General features: G+C 30.8%; 2 protein-coding genes across 2 annotated transcripts; one reads left to right on the forward strand and one right to left on the reverse strand.

The window, feature by feature from the left end:
* The first annotated feature begins 614 nt into the window (after nt 1-614).
* On the forward strand, nt 615-1,648 carry LOC121232094 (uncharacterized). Its single transcript, XM_041117521.1, has 5 exons — nt 615-681; nt 772-1,016; nt 1,096-1,296; nt 1,377-1,469; nt 1,547-1,648. Exons 1-4 carry the CDS (start codon nt 645-647, stop codon nt 1,413-1,415), a joined length of 522 nt encoding a protein of 173 aa, XP_040973455.1. The 5' UTR covers nt 615-644; the 3' UTR covers nt 1,416-1,469; nt 1,547-1,648.
* A 6,849-nt stretch (nt 1,649-8,497) lies between these two features.
* Nucleotides 8,498-10,319, reverse strand: LOC121232095 (transcription factor TCP5). The gene is made up of 3 exons (XM_041117522.1): nt 9,904-10,319; nt 8,931-9,710; nt 8,498-8,858 (listed from the first exon to the last, which is right to left on the reverse strand). Exons 2-3 carry the CDS (start codon nt 9,682-9,684, stop codon nt 8,812-8,814), a joined length of 801 nt encoding a protein of 266 aa, XP_040973456.1. The 5' UTR covers nt 9,685-9,710; nt 9,904-10,319; the 3' UTR covers nt 8,498-8,811.
* Between the last annotated feature and the right edge of the window lie 10,570 nt (nt 10,320-20,889).

Consider the following 20,889-nt stretch of genomic DNA (forward strand, 5'->3'; position numbering starts at 1 on the left):
GTTGGATTACTATGGAAAATGGAAAGTTGTCTTATTTCGATGTGATTGGGCTGATGCTAATACTACTCGTGGAATTAAAAATGATCAGTTTGGTTTTACAATGGTGAATTTCTCTCGATTAATTCACACTGGAGAACATTTGATAGACGAGCCGTATGTATTTTCTTCTCAAGTTAAACAAGTTTTTTACTCGAAAGATCCAATTGATGAGGGTTGGTACGTTGTACTCCGAAACACCCCTAGAGACTTGTTTGACATGGGGAATGGAAGTAGAGATGACATCGTTGAAAGATCAGAAACTTTGCCTTTTCCAGAACAAAACTTAAATGAAAATATCCCTAGTACTAGTACACAATTTCAATGGGTTCATCAGGATGTAGACGAAGATATTTACGATTTATGATGTAGTAAGATTTTATGATTTTTTATTTATATGTAATGTTATAATTTTAACATTGGTCTTGTTATATAATTTAACTATTTTATATTTACTATTGTTGTTATTTCTTACTAAAATTTTAACTATTTTATGTGTTGCAGGAAAAATGCCTAGAAGAAGATTAAGAGATTTTAGTATTGTACAGAATACTACAAATTCGGAAGAAGTAAGTACTGAACAGCAGACAGTTGTTGGATCTTCAAGCATGCCGGAGACACTTGACGAGTCTGTGGAATTTCAAAGTAATGTTAAGTTTATTTTACAAATTGTATTAAATTTTATTACTGATTTATTTTTAAATTTCAATATAGTAATAATATATTATTTTTCAGTTGAAAATGGTGCGACGCGCAGAGGTCGAGGACGTACGCTCCTAACAGATTTATATAACTTAAATTCTGTCGAGCGTGTCAAAGTAACTAGAAACAGCCATGGTCAACCTGTTGGACAAGAAGCTCGACTTTTAGCAGGCTATTTGGGCATTATAGCACGAAATGCCAATATGTTGCCCGTCAACTACGAATCATGGCATAACATGCCTGATAGCAATAAAAATCAAGCTCTCTCTAATATTAAGGTAACAAAACGTTAATGTAATTTATAATACTTTGGTTTAAGTTTCATTTATATTTACTTCCTAAACTTGTGTTTTTTAGGAGAGGTTTGCTTTAGAGGTCTCTGATGCCTATATCAAGAAGGCATTGGGTAAAAAATGGAGAGACCATAAAAGCATTTTGAAAAAAGAATATTTTAAAAAACCCATAAGCCTTGAAGAAAAATTGCAAAGTGTCCCACCGGGAATGCTGATGTACCAATGGGAAGATGCGGTTCGATTTTGGAATTCGAAGAAAGGAGAGGTATTATGTACTTGCAAACTCTTATAAATTTTTCGGTTTATAGTATTTACTATATACGTAATAATAATTTCATTATGTAGGACCGTGAGCGAGTTGGAACAAGCAGCAGGCAAAAATAAAAACTTACGCACACGACAGGGTCGAGAAGTTTTGCTTGTGTAGCTCAGGCCGCGGTACTACGGATTTATTAATTCTATCAAGTATTAATGACTTTTTACTATTAAATAATATTTTTACTACTATATTGTAGGAAGCCTCGTTTGGTCAAAAAGTTGGACGCCTTCAGCTTTTTGACATTACGCACAGGAAAAAAGATGGAACTCCGATGACATCTGAGTCTGTAGAAATTATGGTATATTTACTTAATAAAATTTGATTCATTATAAATATTTATAATATTTAATTATAATGTTTTAATTCGTCGTTTTTATTAGTTTAATTTAAATAATGTTATGTTGTATTCCTTTTTATTGTATATTTCGTTTCTAACTCTTTGACTGATTTATTAGGAGAAACTAAAAGATAAGAAGGCAGAGTATGAAGCAACTACTTCGACTGATAGTTCTGTTAATTTTGAGGATATTGATAACAGAATTATTAATGAAGTTTTGGGTCCTGAAAGGTATGGTCGGGTTAGATTTCAAGGATCTGTTGTTAACCCGATCCAATATTTTGGATCCACCTCGCACCAATACATGCCTTTCGGGAGTCAAAGTCAAGCTGAAGTTCAGAGGCTAAAAGATCAGATAGTTCAGATACAAGCTAGCACAGATGAGAAAATTTCTCAACTATGAGCGGAGGCAGCAGCGAGGGAGGCCGAGGTAGCAGCGAGGGAGGCGGAGGCAACAGCGAGGGAGGCGGAGCAGAACAGAAAATACAATGAACTCTAGCTACAGCTTCAGTTTATGATGACTATGTTCCAGCAATTTCAAAATCCGCCATCTTAGACATTTGTTTTCTTGTAACTTTTAACATTATTATAAGAATATTTTGAATATTCATTTACAATTTATATAATATATTTTTCGTATAATTTTGTATTATTTAAATTTGCGAGTTTTGGTTGGATTTCATGGTATATTTGTTGTTTTTGGTTAAATTTCTTTCAGGAGGGTTGGATATAGGTGCAAAAATACGTATTGCAAAACTGGGCAAACTAGCGGTGTTTTTTAAAAAAGCGTCGCTAAAAGTCCTGGTCTTTAGCGGCGTTTTTTAAAATGGCGCTGCTAAAAATCCTGATCTTTAGTGGCATTTTTTAAAATAGCGCCGCTAAAAGTCCTGATCTTTAGCGGCGTTTTTTAAAAAAGCAACGCTAAAAGTCCTGGTCTTTAGCGGGATTACATATAGCGACGTTTTTTGCGGCGCTTTAAAACACTGCTAAAGGAAAAAAAAACGCCGCTAAAAGTCTGTTTTCCTGTAGAGAGCTAAAATAACTTTTTTTTATAAAATTTGAGGCCAAATAAGTCATTATGCTTAACTTTTTTTTGCTAAATTAGTGTCACCTTCAACTGAGCCTAATTCAATTATGAATTTACTAAAAACCCCTTATTTGTTACAAAGGGATAAATATTATTTTGAGGATTTTTTTTATGTTTTTATATAAAATCTAAAAAATACATACACATAATAAGATTCAAACTCAACATCATGAACTCTATTTTTTCAATTCTTTCATTTCAAGTAAAGACATATATAGTATTTATATCAAAATTTTAAAATTTATTAAATAATTAATTTCACCCATAGGTTACGATAATTATTTTCACCTATCATCCCAACACACGGAGATAACCCTACATTGATTGGATTTGAGGTATTTAAGAAAATGGCAACTGTTGGAGTTGAGAAACTCAACACCCAAATTTCATCTTTGATGCATTTGGATGGAATATAATGAAATAGAGCCACTTGGAGGTTAGGTTTCTTATGAAATGAGGTATGGAACAGAGCCATTATGAAGAAGTTCCGAGGGTTATAAAGGAAACTTCGAGTTTATATTGGTTATGGGTTGAGAACGGGAATTGAACTCTATGAGATCTAATCTCTCGTTGTTCCTTACTAGCTCAGCGGTAGAGCGATCGATTGTTAACTGACTGGTCGTAGGTTTGAATCCTTTTGATAAAAAAAGTTTAAATTCTTAAGTGAGAAAAGTTCTATAGTTTAAGAGTTAAATTTTCATTTAAGTCTTTATTATTATTTTGATATAATGCATATTTCTATTTATAACACTTCAAATCATTAAATTAGAGAAAAAATAAGCATGCACTCAAACTCACGCTCTTTTTTATTAGTTTTGATTTTCAAATGCTTTAATATAAAAAAATAACTAAAAATTTCTCCTTAATCAAATTTGTAAAACTTTTGACAAAAACTTAGAAAATTATTTTCAAGTATTTCCAAACTCATAAACTTGATTAAAATGATTTACAACATATTTTTTTTAGTATACAATCCACTTTAAAAAGTCCTTGAAAATACTTCTAGACATTTTTAACCAAGTCTGAGGCATAATATTGGTACCTTGACCTAGTTGTATTGACTCGACTAAGGCAATAAGCAAAATTGTGAAACCTTGGAGAGTAGTGCTACAACCAACCCAAAAGTATTGGTACTTCTAGGGTTGTATCGGTACGAAGCCTAAGGCTATATTGCAATAACCTTGATAGTCTACTGCTCTCTTTAAGAGTTGCATCGGTACTAGCTACAGTGGCAGAGCTAGGGGGCTGACAGGGGCTCTGGCCTCCCTAAAATAGAAAATTTTCATTTAAGCCCTTTATAATTTATAAAATTTTAAATTAGTAATGGTAAAATTGGACTTTGGCCTCTCAAAAATAATAATATTTTGATTTAATCCTTTAAAAATTATAAATATATAAACTATTAAACTAATGAAATTACATATTTACTATCGTAAAAATATACAATTTAATTCCGCCCCCTTCCCCAAAATTTGTATCAGTACTATGTAATTGCAGACTAAAATTGATACATGAATTCAATGCTGCAATGGCTCCAATCATCTTCAAACTTATTAGAAGGTATAAATATCGATTAAAGACACCCAAATGAAGACAAGAAACAAGCCTTCAAATGATCAAAAAGCAAAAATCCAATATCTTACTTGATTATTCTCATTTTCACTTATAAATACTTGTGAGTACAACTCTTATTCATTATTTTGGATGTTGATTTGTATCTACCTTTTAGAGGTAATCATTGATCCACACTTGTATTTCTTTATTTGTAAGGGTTGCTTAAGGTTTTGAGGTAAAAAATTTTAAGGAAAAATGATTTTATCTTGTTTAATTGAAAAGATGGTGTTGTAAAAATGAAACATTACTCTTAAAAGATTTTGAATTAATGAATTTGAAAAACCCTTAATAGTAATAAATTAAAGATAGTAGAAGTAAGTAATTGGGATTAATCACTCTGAATCACTTGTACAGCTTCATGTTTTAATTTTTTAAAAGCACCAAGCTACCGTTCTTGGTGCACATTGATCATAACATTTTTGTTGTTGCAATACAATCGATATGGATTAAAAAAATTAACAAAAGAAAGTTTTTTTACTCCTTAAAGTACAATATATATTCATTCAGCCTCATCTAAATTATTATTTAATAATAAAATTTAATTTAATTATTTAAAAAAAAACAAAGGCATTTTGTTTCAATTACAAGAGTAGGGTTAGTACCACGATAAAAAGGGATCTCATTAAAAAAAAATTTGTTTATTTTTTGAGTTTATATTATTTCAATTTTCTGACGAGCTTACTCGACCTAGCTCATGATTATTGATTCATCTGACAATTTTCAAACTTGGTCCTTGTATAAACGTGTCGATATTTTAATAAGCAAAAGAAGAGAGATCCCAAGGGGGCAACTGGCAACAGTCCTTTTAGTAAGGCTTTTCTTGGATCTTGTGTCACACTGTTCCTTTCCAGTCTTTCTCATCTGCAACCATTTAGAACTGTAGCCATTTATATCTTTTGTTCTACACTCCACTTTTTTTCCTTTTTTTTAAATAATGCATGGAAATAAAATTATTGTTGAGAAAATGACATTAGATGAAAATGGCAGGTTGTTGATGTTAACATAACATAATAAGTTAAGCTCATGCCCCAGCCGCTCCGCCTCCGCGTGCATTCCTGCATCCATCCGCATGCTCCCTTTTATAGAATAGTGAAATTGCTTTCCAACTGCCTCCATTATAGGGACTAAGTCAAATTAGTCCTTTTACTATTACATGCTTCAATTTAATTCCTGTAAAAAGAATAAAATAAGCTCAAATTTTGACGGAAGTAACATTTATTGTTAAAAATAAAATAATATATATTTTTAATTTACAAATTAACTTTAAAAATAAATATTTTATTTGCAAAATCACAAAAAAAATTTCAAAATATTAATTGTGTTAATGGTGAATAGTATTTTTTTAAAAAAAATTGTAAATACTAAATCTATTGAAATTTGAATTTATTTGATTCTTTTTAATGGTGAAATGATTATATTGATACCTGAATCCATTTATTTTTCTTCCACTAAATCAATTTGTCCTAGTTTATGAAAATGTAGCATTAAGATGAATAAGATATCATAATATTAAGACGATGAAGGTCGGGTAATAATAAGAGTTTTTGTGTGATTTAAAAATTAAAGTCTAATTGATAATATATTTTTGTGACAGGGTAATTGATGACATTATTAGTTCCCATTAAATTTGAATATGTGAAATTAAATTGTAATTGAATTTTAATTTTAAAAAAAAATAAATAGAGAAATTAAGAATGCGTTGGATTTCAGAAAATAAGGGTTGTTTTCATTTTCATTTATTTTGAAAAATATAAAATAGTGAAGAAAATATATTTGGTTAAAAATTTTAAAAATAATTTTGGAGTGAAAATTAGAGAATAAAAAAACACACCCTGTTTTCATTGTTTTCCATAAAAATGTTTTACAAAAATAGAAAAAGTTGAAAAAAAGTTTTTTTTTGGTTAAATTTCATTCTATGTATTAATTATTTAACTTCATTCGAATATTTTTAGAAACAACCTTTTATTTTTAAGTTTTTTTTATGCATTAAAATTTACCTTGGTTATAGTGAAGCACACTTGATTTTTTAAAAATGAATATTTGACTTTTCTTTATTTGATTTTACTATTGTAATACAATTTTAATAAATTATATTTTAATTTAATTATTTTTTCATTTCTATTTTGAAAAATAGATATCAAATGATTATTTTCATTTTTGAAAACAAATTTCTGTATTTTATAATTTTCAAAAATAAAAAATGAAAATTGTTTTTAAAAAATAAAATGAAAAACGAAAAAAATTCAAAAGTTCGAAGGTAAAAACAACAAACATATGTTGAGATATAAACTAGAATAAATATGGATTGAGAATCCACAAATGTTTTACCTAAGACTAAAATTTGGGATCTTAAAGTTTCCAAGGTTTTAAGCTCACCATTAAGCCGAAGTTTCACTAGTTGCAAGTTTTATTGCCATTTGTGTCCTTAGTGCAATGATTTTGTCACTGTCTACTTGTAATTTTTTTTATTGATTGCATAAATAAAAAATTACCACATTATTATTCAAAATTGTCTTCAATAGTTTTTGCAAGTAAAACAAAATGAATAAATAAAAATTGGCTCATTAATTACTTAAGGTGTAATTAATATTAAGTTGCATTATATAGTTGAATTATATCGCAAGAAGATAACATATATTAGTAGGGAATCAAATTGAGCAAATGATTCATGTTAGAGGTCATTATGTTGCCTATAAGTCCAATTGTGGAGATAATTTATCTTAGCTACCGAACTGGATAGACCCCCAAAAATAGATCATAGATGTGTTGGTTTGGACTAAGAACACATCAAAAATGACCCAAGTTGAATTTATCATAAATCACTTTATGGATTTATTCAATTTTGACATCCACGGTGTGATTTAACTAAATGTTGAGTAAGATAAATGACCATGTGTGTATCCATCGATTTTGATTCATAAAAAATACTCTTTAATCTATAATGGATGGAAAAAAATAATATCTATTTTATCCAACCAAAGACATACTCATAGCTTGACATGAAACTTGTGAATAAGAAATTTAAAACTTCTTACTCAAATGAGGTGTATATATATGACATTTAAGATTTGAACATATTAATTGATAAAAAATCACTTGACTTATAACAAATGGAACTTTAAGTTCACTTAAAAAGATTGATCTTCCACAATGTGAACATTGCTTGGAAAGTAAAACGACTAAAAGACCTTTTAATACTAAAGGTACAAGTTTAAACATAAATCTTTTGTCACTTTGACGGATGATTCAGTTAATTATATATAGACATATATACACACATGGAAGTATGTATATACACACTAATCCTTCGATGACTCACTTTTTCAAGTGAAATTATTGAATAACTAATTATTTATATATTTATAAAAGAATAAAATGAAATAATTAGAATAGGAAAAAGTTGAGTCAGTACTGAATGTACTAATGATGTATGATTCTATGGAGAGGCCGCACCAAAAGGTTAAGTAAGGATCATAAAATATATATATATATATTATGCACATTTTTCCTCCAAATGATAAAATTATGATTTAATAGAAAAAAATTATAAATTTATAAATTTATGAGGATAAAATTGTATTTTAATTCTCATAAAAAATTAAAATTAAATTCATGAATATTAATATAAAAATTAGTGGAGAAAAACTAAAATAATTACTTATAGTTTGTCATAATGAGAATCAAATTATCAACAGAAACTTATAAACATATTGTATTTATTTTATAATTTGATTTTTTACTTAAATATTTTTTAATTGAATTGGTATCGTTGAATTAAGTGACATTAAATATAGTGAGAATTATTATAATAATATCTATTTATATAATCATAAGGGAAATGGATTTTGTATATGAGAAATGATTCATTTACATCGGTGTAAAACTGTTTTCTATATATTTTTTGTATGATTAATATTTTAACGATTTAACCGTTGAATTTATTGATATAATGGTAATTGTAATGTATATAAAATTTTTTATATCTGTATCGTATTGATCTAAAATACTGTATATATCAATATTTCATTCATATACGTAGAATTTAAAAGACTTAATTAGACTTTTTAAGATATAAAAAAATTAAAATTATCAAGAAATGAACCATAACAAATACCAACTCATATGGAGCTTTGCTAATTTTCATGGTCATCAGAGTATACAGTTACATGAACATGTCATTCAGGCAAAACAAAACTATGTAAATGAAACTATATATCGATTCTATCTTAAATATATATAGCAAACAATATTAATATAAAATGTTGATTAAAACACAAAATTCATTAACATAACAGTGGAGAAAAAAAAAAGAACAGTACAAATAAACTCACCTACACCTACTTAAAAAACCCTTGTGTCTATGAAGAAAAATATGCATTTAGAAGCTACACATGCATCATCTTACCTGCTATATTGCAGTTAATTATGTAAAAAACTGAAGCTTTGAATTATCCTGATCACCTGCAGCATCTGCATCAAATTTTACGTTTTAATGAGAAATTTTTCACTTTTTGAGTTCAATAATGAGAAATGATTCATTACCTTGATTTGTGTTTGTCCCATACCAAGGAAACGTCGGCAAATGTGAAGGTGTTGTTGATGGTGGAGGGCACGACGGCAATGGAGGATAAGTGTTGGCAATGGCGCCATGGAAGTAATTTTCAGGTTGGTGATGATGATGAAATCCATGGTTTGTAAACTGAGAAGGGTTCCAATGATGGTTATAAATATTTAAAGGCATGGAATTAGTCCCAGTGTTGAACATGAATCCTCCTGGTAAGGATGAACCATGATTGGTTACTGGGAAAATTAACTTTTCTTGCTCTTTGATCCATTTTCCCTTCATATCTGTGATTTCTCTTTCAACTTGCATACTTGTTTCTCCTTCATAATCTTTCATAAACATCAAATTTGGATCCATTAAAGGAGTAAAGGGAGAAGATTGACAAGGGTTTGGCATCAATGAATGATGAAACTCAAGTGGTGGGAGTTTATCCACATCATCTTTAGTTGCTTCAAGTAACCAATCGATTACTTTACTAGGTTGATTAAGGCCGAGCCGATCTTGTAGATCGTATAATTGAATCGCGGTTGGCACGGATAGCCGAATCCGACGGTCCCTTAATCCCCTTATCGTACAAACTTTGCTGTGCCGATCTTTCCCACCAAAAGATCGTGACACTCGGACGATCCTCGGATTCCTAAACCCCGGCCACTGCCTCGAACTCGAGACCTTGCCCCCATCGCCTTCTTGCTTTGCTTCAAAACAACCCTTTTCTCTTGAACTTGAAATCATCTTACTCCTCTCATCATTTGTATCAACTGAAATAAGCAATGAATTAACCTGTGACTAGACAGTAATATAGCTTCAAGGTTCAAATAAGGGTTTATGAAAATACCCTTAGGTCACATATATACAAAATTTCAAGATATTAGGTTTTTCTCTAAGCATACATACATACATACATACATGCATACATATATCATATTCTAAAAACCCGATTGATGAGCTTACATAATTGATGCAGATCTTGAAGAAGATGAGTGATCAAATTGGTATTTGATTGACAAAGCTTCGTTTAGGTGTTTTCATGAAGGGTTATAATTAAACTATATGGAAAGGGCTTAAAGGTTTGGTAAGAATATTATACAAACCTAGCTAGCAAAAGAAAATTCAAAGCTGTAGGAAAGAAACAAAAGATGCTGGAATTTTTTCTTTCACTGCAAAACGTTGTTGCTTGGTAATGGAGAAAGGGAAAGATAAGGGGAATCGGCGGCCCAAGTGGCGACCCACACGCGTCGGCATGTCGATTTTTTCGGAAGAATATATAATCAATATTTAAATCTTCATCAACTTGTTCATATACACCACACACTGAACAATCACCAGTTTAATTATTGGTAATTCATGCTTTGAATAGCAAACAAAGTAGAAGGTTAAAAGTTCATAAACATACATATTGGGGACCATTTAATGTCTACTAGAAAAAAAAAAAAAGGAAGGCTTATGCTTTATTGGCACCTACAAATAGCTTTATTATACAATGCATGCCTAGCTTGATAGATGAGTTGAAACTGAAAATCAATCAATAAATAAATATCAATATAAAAAGTTTTTCACTTTAATTCAACAAGAAAAGTGAAAACAAGAGGTTTAATGTCGGTAAAAGTATCATGGAGAACCTGTATTGAGAGTTGGATTGTATTTTGACCTCTTTACTCAAAGAATGAGCAAATTAGTCTTTGTATATATTAGATTAAAGAGCAAACTAGTCATCTTGTTAAAGATTTCATCCATTTTTATTGTTAAAAATTGGTTCTAGTACGTTGACATGAGGTACACATGTCATTATCTGGTTTTTCTGTCAGTCATATCAGTTCTTAATAATATAAAAGGATGAAATTTATAACAGAAAGAATCGATTTGCTCTTTAATCTAATGTACAGTGACTAATTTATTTATTTATTTAATAAAAGGGCCAAAATACAATCTAATTTCTAATATAAAAACTTCCGTGATACTTCTACTATTTAAATGTCTTTAACTTGAAACCCTTTTTATTAACTCCTTTAAAATGAGCTACTTACGTACGAAGGGAATTAGGGTTGATATGTAAGGGGAAATTTATCTTTGGTGAGTGTGATGTATTTGGTTACATTTAGAGATAAGTATAGAGCTAGGGTTTTGAATAGGAGGGACCAAACATAGTTAGGGTTCTTTAAAGCATCTAAATCTGAGTAGAATCGAAGGACCGCTGACATCTATGGCTGCACTGAGACTCTTACACCAGACAAGTTGGAGTTTTATTATATTGTTACTTATAGTACTTTATAATATAAATTTGTATATCTATGTTCCAATACAAAAAAATATACTTCTTCACCCTTCAACTTCAGTTTCCAAATCATTTCATGATTTTCTTTTTCTCATTACAATATGTACATATCTTAAAATTCCATCTGATACAAATATATATATATCCCAATTTTAGCATAAAGACATATTTACAAATATACACAGATATTTTTGTGAAATCAAAATTGGGTTATTTAGGAAGAAGGATAGGTTTATTGTATAAAATTGCACATTAAATCAAAGTTATGTATAATTTTAATATTAAATACTATAGTGTGAGGTAAAAGATTTCACCGCACTACAGTTACTGCATACCTATCCAAAGGAGGCCTTATTCACCACACACATATATATTATATGCCAATTTCAGCATATAGACATATTTACACATATATATGTCGGTAAAAGTACCATGAAGGCCTTTGTACTAAGAGTTAAATTACATTTTACTCCCTCTACTCAAAAAATGAGAAAATTAGTCCTTTATATGTTAGATTAAAGAATAAAATTATCATTTTGTTAAAATTTTCATCTATTTCTACTGTTAAAAATTGGTCATTGTATGTTAGAATGATGTACATGTGGCATGCCAGGGGTACTTGCCTAATTATTCTGTCATCCACACTTGTTTTTAATAGTAAAATGGATAAAATTTTTAGCAGAAAAGACCAATTTACTATTTGATCGAATATACAAAAACTAATTTATTTATTTTTTAAGTAAATGGGCCAAAATGCAATATGAGCATCTAGTTTACTTATATTTGTGAAATAAAAATTGGGTTATTTAGGAAGAAGGATGGTTTATTGCATGTTTATATATACACGCATGTACCTGCAATATTTACATGCAGGCTCTAAAACAAGGAAGAGTTAAAGTGTATGTATGTGTGTGTTAGTGAAAAAGCTGGGGGGTGGGTTCAGCAAAAAACCTAGAGCTGAAGCTGATGTAATAGATTCGCAGTCATCAGTTGAAGGCGTGCGCAAGCAGTTTCAAAAGCTGAACTCAACTTTATATCCTTATCGAGGAACCCTATGAAATCTGTAGAAACATATCTTACAGTATATATACATATAAACCAAGATTCTGTTGTATTCTATTTGTGAAGTGAATTAGCAAAAATTTAATGAGGCAAAGCCATTGCTTCCCTTTTTAAGGCTTTTAAGGCATCAACAGTTTGGTGATGAGACAAAGTGGGGGCAAAAACAATGAACCCTAATTGGACAATTACTTCTTTATTATTTCACAAGACGTAAACGTGTTGTTGGAAGTACTTAATAATTTCTTTGAATTTGTTTTATGATTTATCTTTTTCTTTGAAGACCAAAAAAAGGGGTGTTCTCTGATTTTACTTCAAAGATACTCTATGGCTATCAGATTAAAATGGTCCCAATTTTGAGACAGACATGCAGGCAGCCATTAATCTCCTCAGTATCATCACTTCAAAGTTTAGTTTAGTGTGTAATATATATATATATATATATATGATGCAATGGCCTCAATCTTTAATGGACTGATTGAAAAACATTTTTTTGTTTCTTAAATTTTCTCGTATATATTATAATCTTCATCAACTTAATATCATGATACAAATACAATTGAGAGAAGACTGGATTTTTTTTAAATAACCATATTTATATTTTAACATAATATTAATTTAACTCTCAATGTTTATATTTTTTATTAATATTTTTACTAAAATTTGCTTTTAAAAAAGAATTAAATAATTGAAGTAAATGTAAAAATACTAACTCATAGAGGTAAACTAATCTAGTAAATGTAATTCTTTTAGAATCGTATATATACTTTCTCTCTTATATATTCTTTTTGGATTTTATAATTAGTAAGCCCCCACATGCGAATGTGTGATAAATGCACTATAAATGTAAAAACTTATTTTTTAAAAATTTTATATAAAAATAATAAGAAAAAAATTGTTTCTACAAAAATTTTACATTTTTACTTCAAAAATTATACCATTACTTAAAGCGGGTTAATATACAATATTGTGAACTTTTTTTAGATAATGAAATAATGGATATTTTTGAACCCATGTGATGGCCATATAAGAAAAGGTGTTCACCGTCTCAGATGTGGCTTGAATTCAAGTTATGTTAGTCATGTTTGCTGTTTGGGTTTTGTCTTGTTACTATATAAATCACCAAAAAAGAATAGATGTTTTCTTTTTGGTATTTTTAATCATATAAAATTATTATTTACTTTTTTAAATTATTTTAATAATTTCATTGACTGAGTTGATATTATTTTACTTATTATGATATATATACATTTCTCTCTTATATATGGAGAAGGCAGAAATCAAAGTGAAAGTCGTTTTATTAAAAAGAAAATAATTTATATTTATCTTTAAAATTTTTAATAAATGAATCATCAAATTCATTAAATATAAACCCTAATTAAAAATTTTGGTCAAATAATAGGCAATATATATGGTAGGTTAGCTTTAACTTGCTACATATATACAGTCTAATTTTAAAATATTACCTAATCGACAGAAGCAGGGGCGAAGCCAGAAAAAAAATTTTGGGGGGGCCGAAGGAAATTTTAATTTTTTATAGTCTATATATTTATAATTTTTAAGGGATTAAATTGAATTTTTATAATTTTAGGGGGGCCAAAGTGCAATTTTACCTTTACTAATTTAAAATTTTAAAAAAAATCTAAAGGGCCTAAATGAAAATTTCCCATTTTAGGGGGGGCCGGGGCCCATGCCTGCCCCCCCTGGTTTCGCCCCTGGGCAGAAGTATCTTGTACTTACAATTAAATTCATCTAAGATGGATAAATAGAGAGAAGGAAATGTGATGTTTTTGGTAGTGTAGAGAGTGAAATGAAATGCTTAAAAAGCAAACTGGATGTAATTGAAGAGAATGGAGAGTTGAGGGACCTCCAGCCTACAGAGTTATAGAAGAAAGGAAGAGAGTGCAGTAAACTTTGTGGTCCAAATTAAGATGTCGTGAATTTTTATGGAGACTAAAATCGAGAATAGCATGGATCAAAGGAGACAAGAACAGTGTAGAGAGTTTTAGATGGAGACAGGGCTTTCTTGGCCAAATGGTCAAATTCCTCTCCAGGCCTTATTCAAAATTAAACGATTTAGTTTTGGTCTCTTTAACCTTTGATTAAACAGAAAATTTAATTTTAGTCCTTTTGAAAGATTAACAATTCAATTTAACTTTTTCTAATACAAATTTTTTAGCTTTGCCTCCCTTAAATTTGATATTCTTATGTTGGCCCCCCATATGAAATTTCTGACATTGCCTTTAGGTGGAGAAAGAAAGCGTTGCAAATAAGTGAATGAAATCAACCCTAGTTCTACCATGCATGTATGTCCTTATCGAAGTTATGATTTTTTGAGTGTTAAAGTATTCTTTTATGTAAATTGGTGTTTTACAGTCTTGTGCTTCAAGTCTTCATTATTTTACTATTTTTTTTGATGTTTGTTTTGGTTGCATTGATGTTGTCAATGGGCTTTTTCTTTTTTTGTTACTAACCTTTTGGTTAGTTTGGAAAATTCTTATGAATAACATTTATTTTAGTTGAAGAAAAAAGAACTAGATGGAAAGAAGGCGAATAGGAAGATTGATGTAGATTTGATAACATTGAGTGCAACGACAAGTGGTGATTTGTAAGGTGGAGGAAGGTTGTGTATGGTTGCGGAAAAGGTTGAGCAATGAAATAAGTTAAGAGGGCTTAAAGAAAATTTTGGCAATCCAAATGCCAAGAGTGTCAAAAAATGAGAGTTACAAAGCTAAGTAATTAATAGGAGTAATAAATGATATTGTAAGTTACAAAGGCATTAATATTCATTTTATAGGTGAAGGGTGTTGTTGATGATTGTGATGGTGAATAGTGAATAAGAGCTCACCATGTTCCGGAAAGAATGGAGAAAATTTTAATGTTACAATAAAAGGTTAAGAGGAAACCTCTTAATTACCTCCATATTTGATCGACCAAGCCAAGATCTCCACATCCCAAGAGTGAACACAACCTAAAAACCCTACCATATACTAGGGTTATTATTGTGAAACATCTTCTGTGGAACATCTCTTAGAATGTAAGACGAGGATTATTCCTAAGTAAAGGATTTTTAGACTTGCTCCAAATGTGAATTGTGCTCAATATAGTTGTTCCCAACGTAGAGGTTATTTCGAGCAAGAGTTGTTTAGCGATGATGCTTTTCTTTGAAGAGCTTGTTATGAATAATGACTCTTTAAAAAACACAGTTGTTCTAAATAGAAGTTGTTTTGAACAAAAACTAATTTTGAAACATAATTATTCTAAATAAGAGTTGTCTTGAATGTTAGTTGTTCTCAACATGAGCTATTTTCAAATGACAACTACAATAGATAACAATTGTTCTAAACTAAAGCTCTGTTTTGAACATAGTTGTTTTGAAAGTAGTTATACAAAAAAAATAAACAACAAATAGAATTGTTCTTTTAGAAGGGATATTAAGTAAAAAATAAGAATGCTACTTGTTCTGAGCTTGGTAGCATAATTTCTTGAAACAATAGTCAAAACTAAGTTTCTACAAACACAAAGTCCTTTCACACAATGGCCAAGGTTTGGGCACATAAAAATGCATTTGTGGTTTGATGGTAGGAAATACATAGATTTAGAAGCCCTTTGAGATTAAAAAGAATAGGATTTGATTTTTTCAAGTCCCAATTTCAAAGTATGGGTGATGGAAGAAAGTTAAATGTAAGAATGAATTTTAACAAATTAGAGGCCGAACAGGTGGTAGATCTTGAAAAACCATTTACAACAAAAGAGTGTCAAATTGTTATATAGAATTGTGATAGTTTCAAATGTCTATGTTAGGTTTGAGCATCCATAATGGACACTCATTTGTAATAATTTTTTTATCATTACATGATGCCTCTAATGGTAGCTATTTTTATTTTGAATTCAAATAACTAAATGCCAAAGGTAGTTGGTTCAATAGAAAAAAAAAATAATGTTTCCTTGTTCAAACACTCGACAAGAAAGTGTTAAGTATAATAATTATCAAATTTTATCTCTTTTATTTGGGAAGATAGTGTTGTGGACAAGTGAACAATTTTTGTTTGTGACTTCATTCTAGATCAATATATCAAACTGTAACTCCTTACAGATTCAGTATGTTTCAATTTTTTTTATTTGATTTCGCAATAATCACATATTAATTTAGTGCTGATATGGTAAATATTTGCTTGAACGTATGGAATATGTTGTAAAAACAATTTCATTGGTCTATAATTATTTACACCACTAAATGTGGTTGTATATATATGTTTGTTTTACACAATGAAGATATATATTTTATTTGAGAAAGGTGTAGAGCATGATGGCGTCTATTCCCCCTATTGCCTACCTAAGGATGAGTTCTATGTTGACCTTCATAACTGAACGAAAGGGATGAGTTGCTTAGAGGACGGAGGTCCTGCTGTCTGGTACAGGGGATCTAGCATTTCTCTATTGAATTTTGTCACTTTTCGCAAACCTGTAAGCGATCTCATACAAGGTGGAGAGCTTGTCCGGGGAGTTGCTCACAAGGTTTTACTTTAAGAAATGATGGGTAGTACATGCAATAAAGGCCGTAATGACTAGATCATGGTGGCTACATTAAATCTTTGAATTAAATCATGGAGGGATTCTCCTTCCTTCTGGTGAATGGATATCAGATAAGTCGAGCATTGCCATAAAGTCTTGTTAAAATTGGCCAATTAATTAAAATTGTGGATGAAACTTTTGGGTAGCAACAAGTACCATGCTCGGGCAGTATAGGTGAGCGTTATAGAAAATGCTCTATACTTAATCTCATCATATGTACCTAAAATATTCGTGTTATTATTTTAGTGGGCCAGATGATCTTCAAGGTCTCCTAGACCACCATAAGAGACCTTTGGGAACTTGAAGGATAAGGGGAGGTTGTAAACCAATACCTTTGTAACATGTGGTTCATTAGCATAACTCTAAAAAGCTTCATCGTCCTTAGCCTATTGGAATTCTTGCAGTAGTTTCTTAATGATTGCATTTACTCATCCAAGGGAACACCATCACGGGGACCTCTGCCCTAGGAACTAGCCAAGCTAACATTCTCAATCAGAGGGTTATTTGGTTGCCTTTGACCCTGCTGTTTGTGGAATATGGATGGGTGGTTTTCCTTCTTCTAAGGTTGGTTATCTCTCTTGGAAGGTTCCTTACCTACCTTGAGTTCTTTTATAAGTTGCTCATTGTAGGCATTTTGCTAGTTAAATAGACATTGTCTCTCCTTCTACTCTTAGTAAAGACGTTGCTGCTTTGAGAGCTAAGCCTCAAGATGTCTCATTTTCTCTTGTATCTAGGTGAACTATTGTTGAGAGCTAGAGTTGGGATGCTAGGAGGCTTGATTCAAGGAAGAAGTAGTGACGTTACCCTAAAGAGGCGGGACACAGTACTAAGGTGGAGGTGGAAACTGGTAGTAGGTGGATATGTGTGAGTATCTCTAAGGAGAGTAGGGGAAGTGCCTAGTAGAGGCTGAGTTTGGCGTTAGGCAGTTTGGTCAATGTTAAAAGGTGGTTGTTGGGTGATTTGTACAGGTGGTTGAGTTTGCACTTAGGATAAAAAGAACTCCGTGTTAGGGTTTGTTGTTGGGTCAGTAAAGGTATCTGTAACACATTTGGCTCAGTCCGGTTGCCAAACCCTAGCCACAGAAGGTTACTACGTGAACTCACAAAGTATTTCCTACTTTAAACATTTATGGCGGATTATTTCGTGGATATTATTTCACGAGTAAGGAAGATATAAAATTTAAAACATTTCCTGCGAATACCCCAAAAGAATGGTCTGCGGATACTCCAAATTGTGGAAGATCCCACAGAATCTAAAACACGGAACATTACATAACTGAACTTCATATTTATTATCATACATCACAAAACTCAAAATAACCTCCTTCAAGGTCTAACAAGTTTGTTTACAACTATTCAATGATTATATACATGCCATTTGAATTGACCCAAATAAATCGAGAGTCTACCACAATTCCTGATGGATAGTGTGAACTTTTTGCTTATCCGATCTGTGAGTTCTGAATGTTCCAATAATCTATAAGGTAAAAATAATCTAGATGTAAGTATTTAAAATACTTAGTAAGCTTATACAAATTCGACAGTTTACTTACATTACAAAATAATTATATGATAACTTAATACGCAAATATAATTTACCTATCTGCCAACACAGTACGCCAACAAGATGGATTCATATATTCTTTTATACATAATGTATCGAATAATGTCATGATACAATGACACTCCTCCTGTTAACTCCATTTTAACCCTTTCGTTAATGCAGACTTCAATTATAATAATTAATTCTTTCATTTCCCCTCATTTCTTAACTTTCAAATTTATGTTTCACATGCTTTGCATTACCCGATGAACGTCATAAAAGAGTTCAAAACACAGGCACTCTTCACAGCAAAGGCTCATTCAAGCTAATCACATACAGAGGTGTCAAGTTACCTGTCCGGGCTAAACCTTTACCGACACAATGAAAACCTACTTAGGGCTGTATACATATATGGTTATCAGTCTAGGCTAAACCTTTAAAACGACATCATATTATTAGTTAGACTAAATCTTTGCTACATGTATCTTCGAGTCCACAACAAATACTGAATCTCGGAATCATTGGAAATAACATGTAACCATGTGTATGAATCTTTTGCTAAGTTCATCGGGACACTATCATTTTGTATTTCTATTTGCATTCTTTCATAACATGTTTCAGTATTCTCACTTATATATCCTATCACTTGAAATTCTAAATTCCGTGCATTAACTTACAATGCGTTTAAACTAGTTTGGATATTTATACTTCACTACGAGAAGCCTTTTTCATATCTAAACTTCTCAGCAAAACACTTTTCAAAACCTCAAGCATTCAAAAATGGTAATCTTATGAAATCTTTAACCCTTTTAGAAATAAACACCATGGGTAGCTAAATTGAAATGTGACAATCTAAAAAAAAATTCATGCAAAACAGGCTCAAATTAGCTTACCATGCAAAGCTAAAAGCTGAATAAATTCTTAGATCTTTTCCTTCTCCCAACTACAATGAGACTTCGGTGGAGAAGATGAGAATGAAGATCATTCTCTTTCTTTCCACCTAAATACCCACTAACACAATTATCAAAATATTACATAATTAACATTTTATCAGGTGTTTATCTAAACTTACAAGTGTTTCTTCTAAACTTAGGCATGAACCGTCCACAATATCTAAAGTGGGCAAATTTCGATAGAAGACCTTTTTAGCTTCTAAAGGTCAAGGATAACTAATTTTTACCTTCTTTACTATTTAGTCCCGGTACTAAAATCAACTACATACTAACCAAATTACTAATCAGAATTTCATATAATCAATATAATAGACCAATATATATCAAATTTTAAAACTTACTAACTCAATTATCAGTAAACGAAGTTTCGAAACCACCGTTTCTGATATCACTAAAAATAAGTTGTTACAATATCAGCTAAAGAATGAGCCATGGTTTTCGATCCACTCTCATCACACCAATTGTTGATATAAGGAATCGACAAGGAGGAGACAAGGAGAAGAATGTGGTGGAGAAGAGATGATGATGGTGACTATGAGATCGGTTCATCTATGATAAGCATAGAACCAAAGATAGGAATTAAGAATGAAGGATTAGGAGGACTTAAGAAAATCTAGAGAGGAGAGTGCTTTGTGAGTGCTTGAGGGAGAAGGGGTCTTTTGCTCTTCGTGTGTTGGGTATATATAAGGTAGATCCCTTTGTCTAGTATTGTCATGTCACTGACAATAAGGATGCGGTAGGCTGCTTGTGTGGTCGACTAGGCGTTACGTGTTAGTTGTCGTCAATCATAGTACTATTTGGTACTGCTATTGACATTCTCCTTGTTTAGGGAGTACGAGGTTGTTATGCCCCAATGGTCCCTAAGCGGTCCCTATAGGGAATCCATAGCGGATGGCCAAAAGTGGTGTGAAGTACGCAGGTAGATGGTCATGAATGACCAGCCAGATTTCATGACCAAACAGATGGTTGTCACTAAAGGTACAAGGCAAATGACTATCCGTGAGTGCTCACTAAGTCATTCATCGTGCTACCACATGTCCAAGCTAAAGTACGGATATTTTAATTTTGGTTCGATATTTTGATTCAAGTAATAATAAAATGAATTTAGTTTATTTTTTTATTAGTAAGTTAAAATTAGTGTCTGTAAAATGAAATTAAATACATTAAATCAAGTCCAACTAAGTTTATTGTGGAAAGTAAGACTCAACTATACTAAAAAGAATTTAAAATTAAATATTAAAACCATGATTCAACCTAATTTAACTATTGAATAAATAATCTAACTTTAAACAAATTCATATACAAATCAAATTAAATTTGAAAAATAAAGAGGATACTTGTCCTTTTATATTGTCTACGGCTCTTCGCATGTTACACACTATGTGAATCATCGCTTAAGCTTCCACCCTCTTCTCCTCCTCAACAAATCTAGTAATTAAGCAATAAAATATAAGAAATTAATTATCAAACACATAAAAACCTAGCTTTGAATTAGTTGTCAAATTTGTAGAAATATATAGCATTAGTAATTTAGTA

Source organism: Gossypium hirsutum, chromosome A07 (genome assembly GCF_007990345.1).
Source record: "Gossypium hirsutum isolate 1008001.06 chromosome A07, Gossypium_hirsutum_v2.1, whole genome shotgun sequence".
Classification (NCBI taxonomy): Eukaryota; Viridiplantae; Streptophyta; class Magnoliopsida; order Malvales; family Malvaceae; genus Gossypium; species Gossypium hirsutum.

Excerpts from the sequence above, each read along its gene's own strand:
- LOC121232094 (XM_041117521.1), top strand. The coding sequence starts at position 645 with ATGCCGGAGACACTTGACGAGTCTGTGGAATTTCAAA. Across the intron at positions 682-771 it reads CGAGTCTGTGGAATTTCAAA|TTGAAAATGGTGCGACGCGC; the intron begins GTAATGTTAAGT and ends ATTATTTTTCAG. Across the intron at positions 1,297-1,376 it reads GGAATTCGAAGAAAGGAGAG|GACCGTGAGCGAGTTGGAAC; the intron begins GTATTATGTACT and ends TTCATTATGTAG.
- LOC121232095 (XM_041117522.1), bottom strand. The coding sequence starts at position 9,684 with ATGATTTCAAGTTCAAGAGAAAAGGGTTGTTTTGAAGCAAAGCAAGAA. Across the intron at positions 8,859-8,930 it reads TGGGACAAACACAAATCAAG|ATGCTGCAGGTGATCAGGAT; the intron begins GTAATGAATCAT and ends AATTTGATGCAG.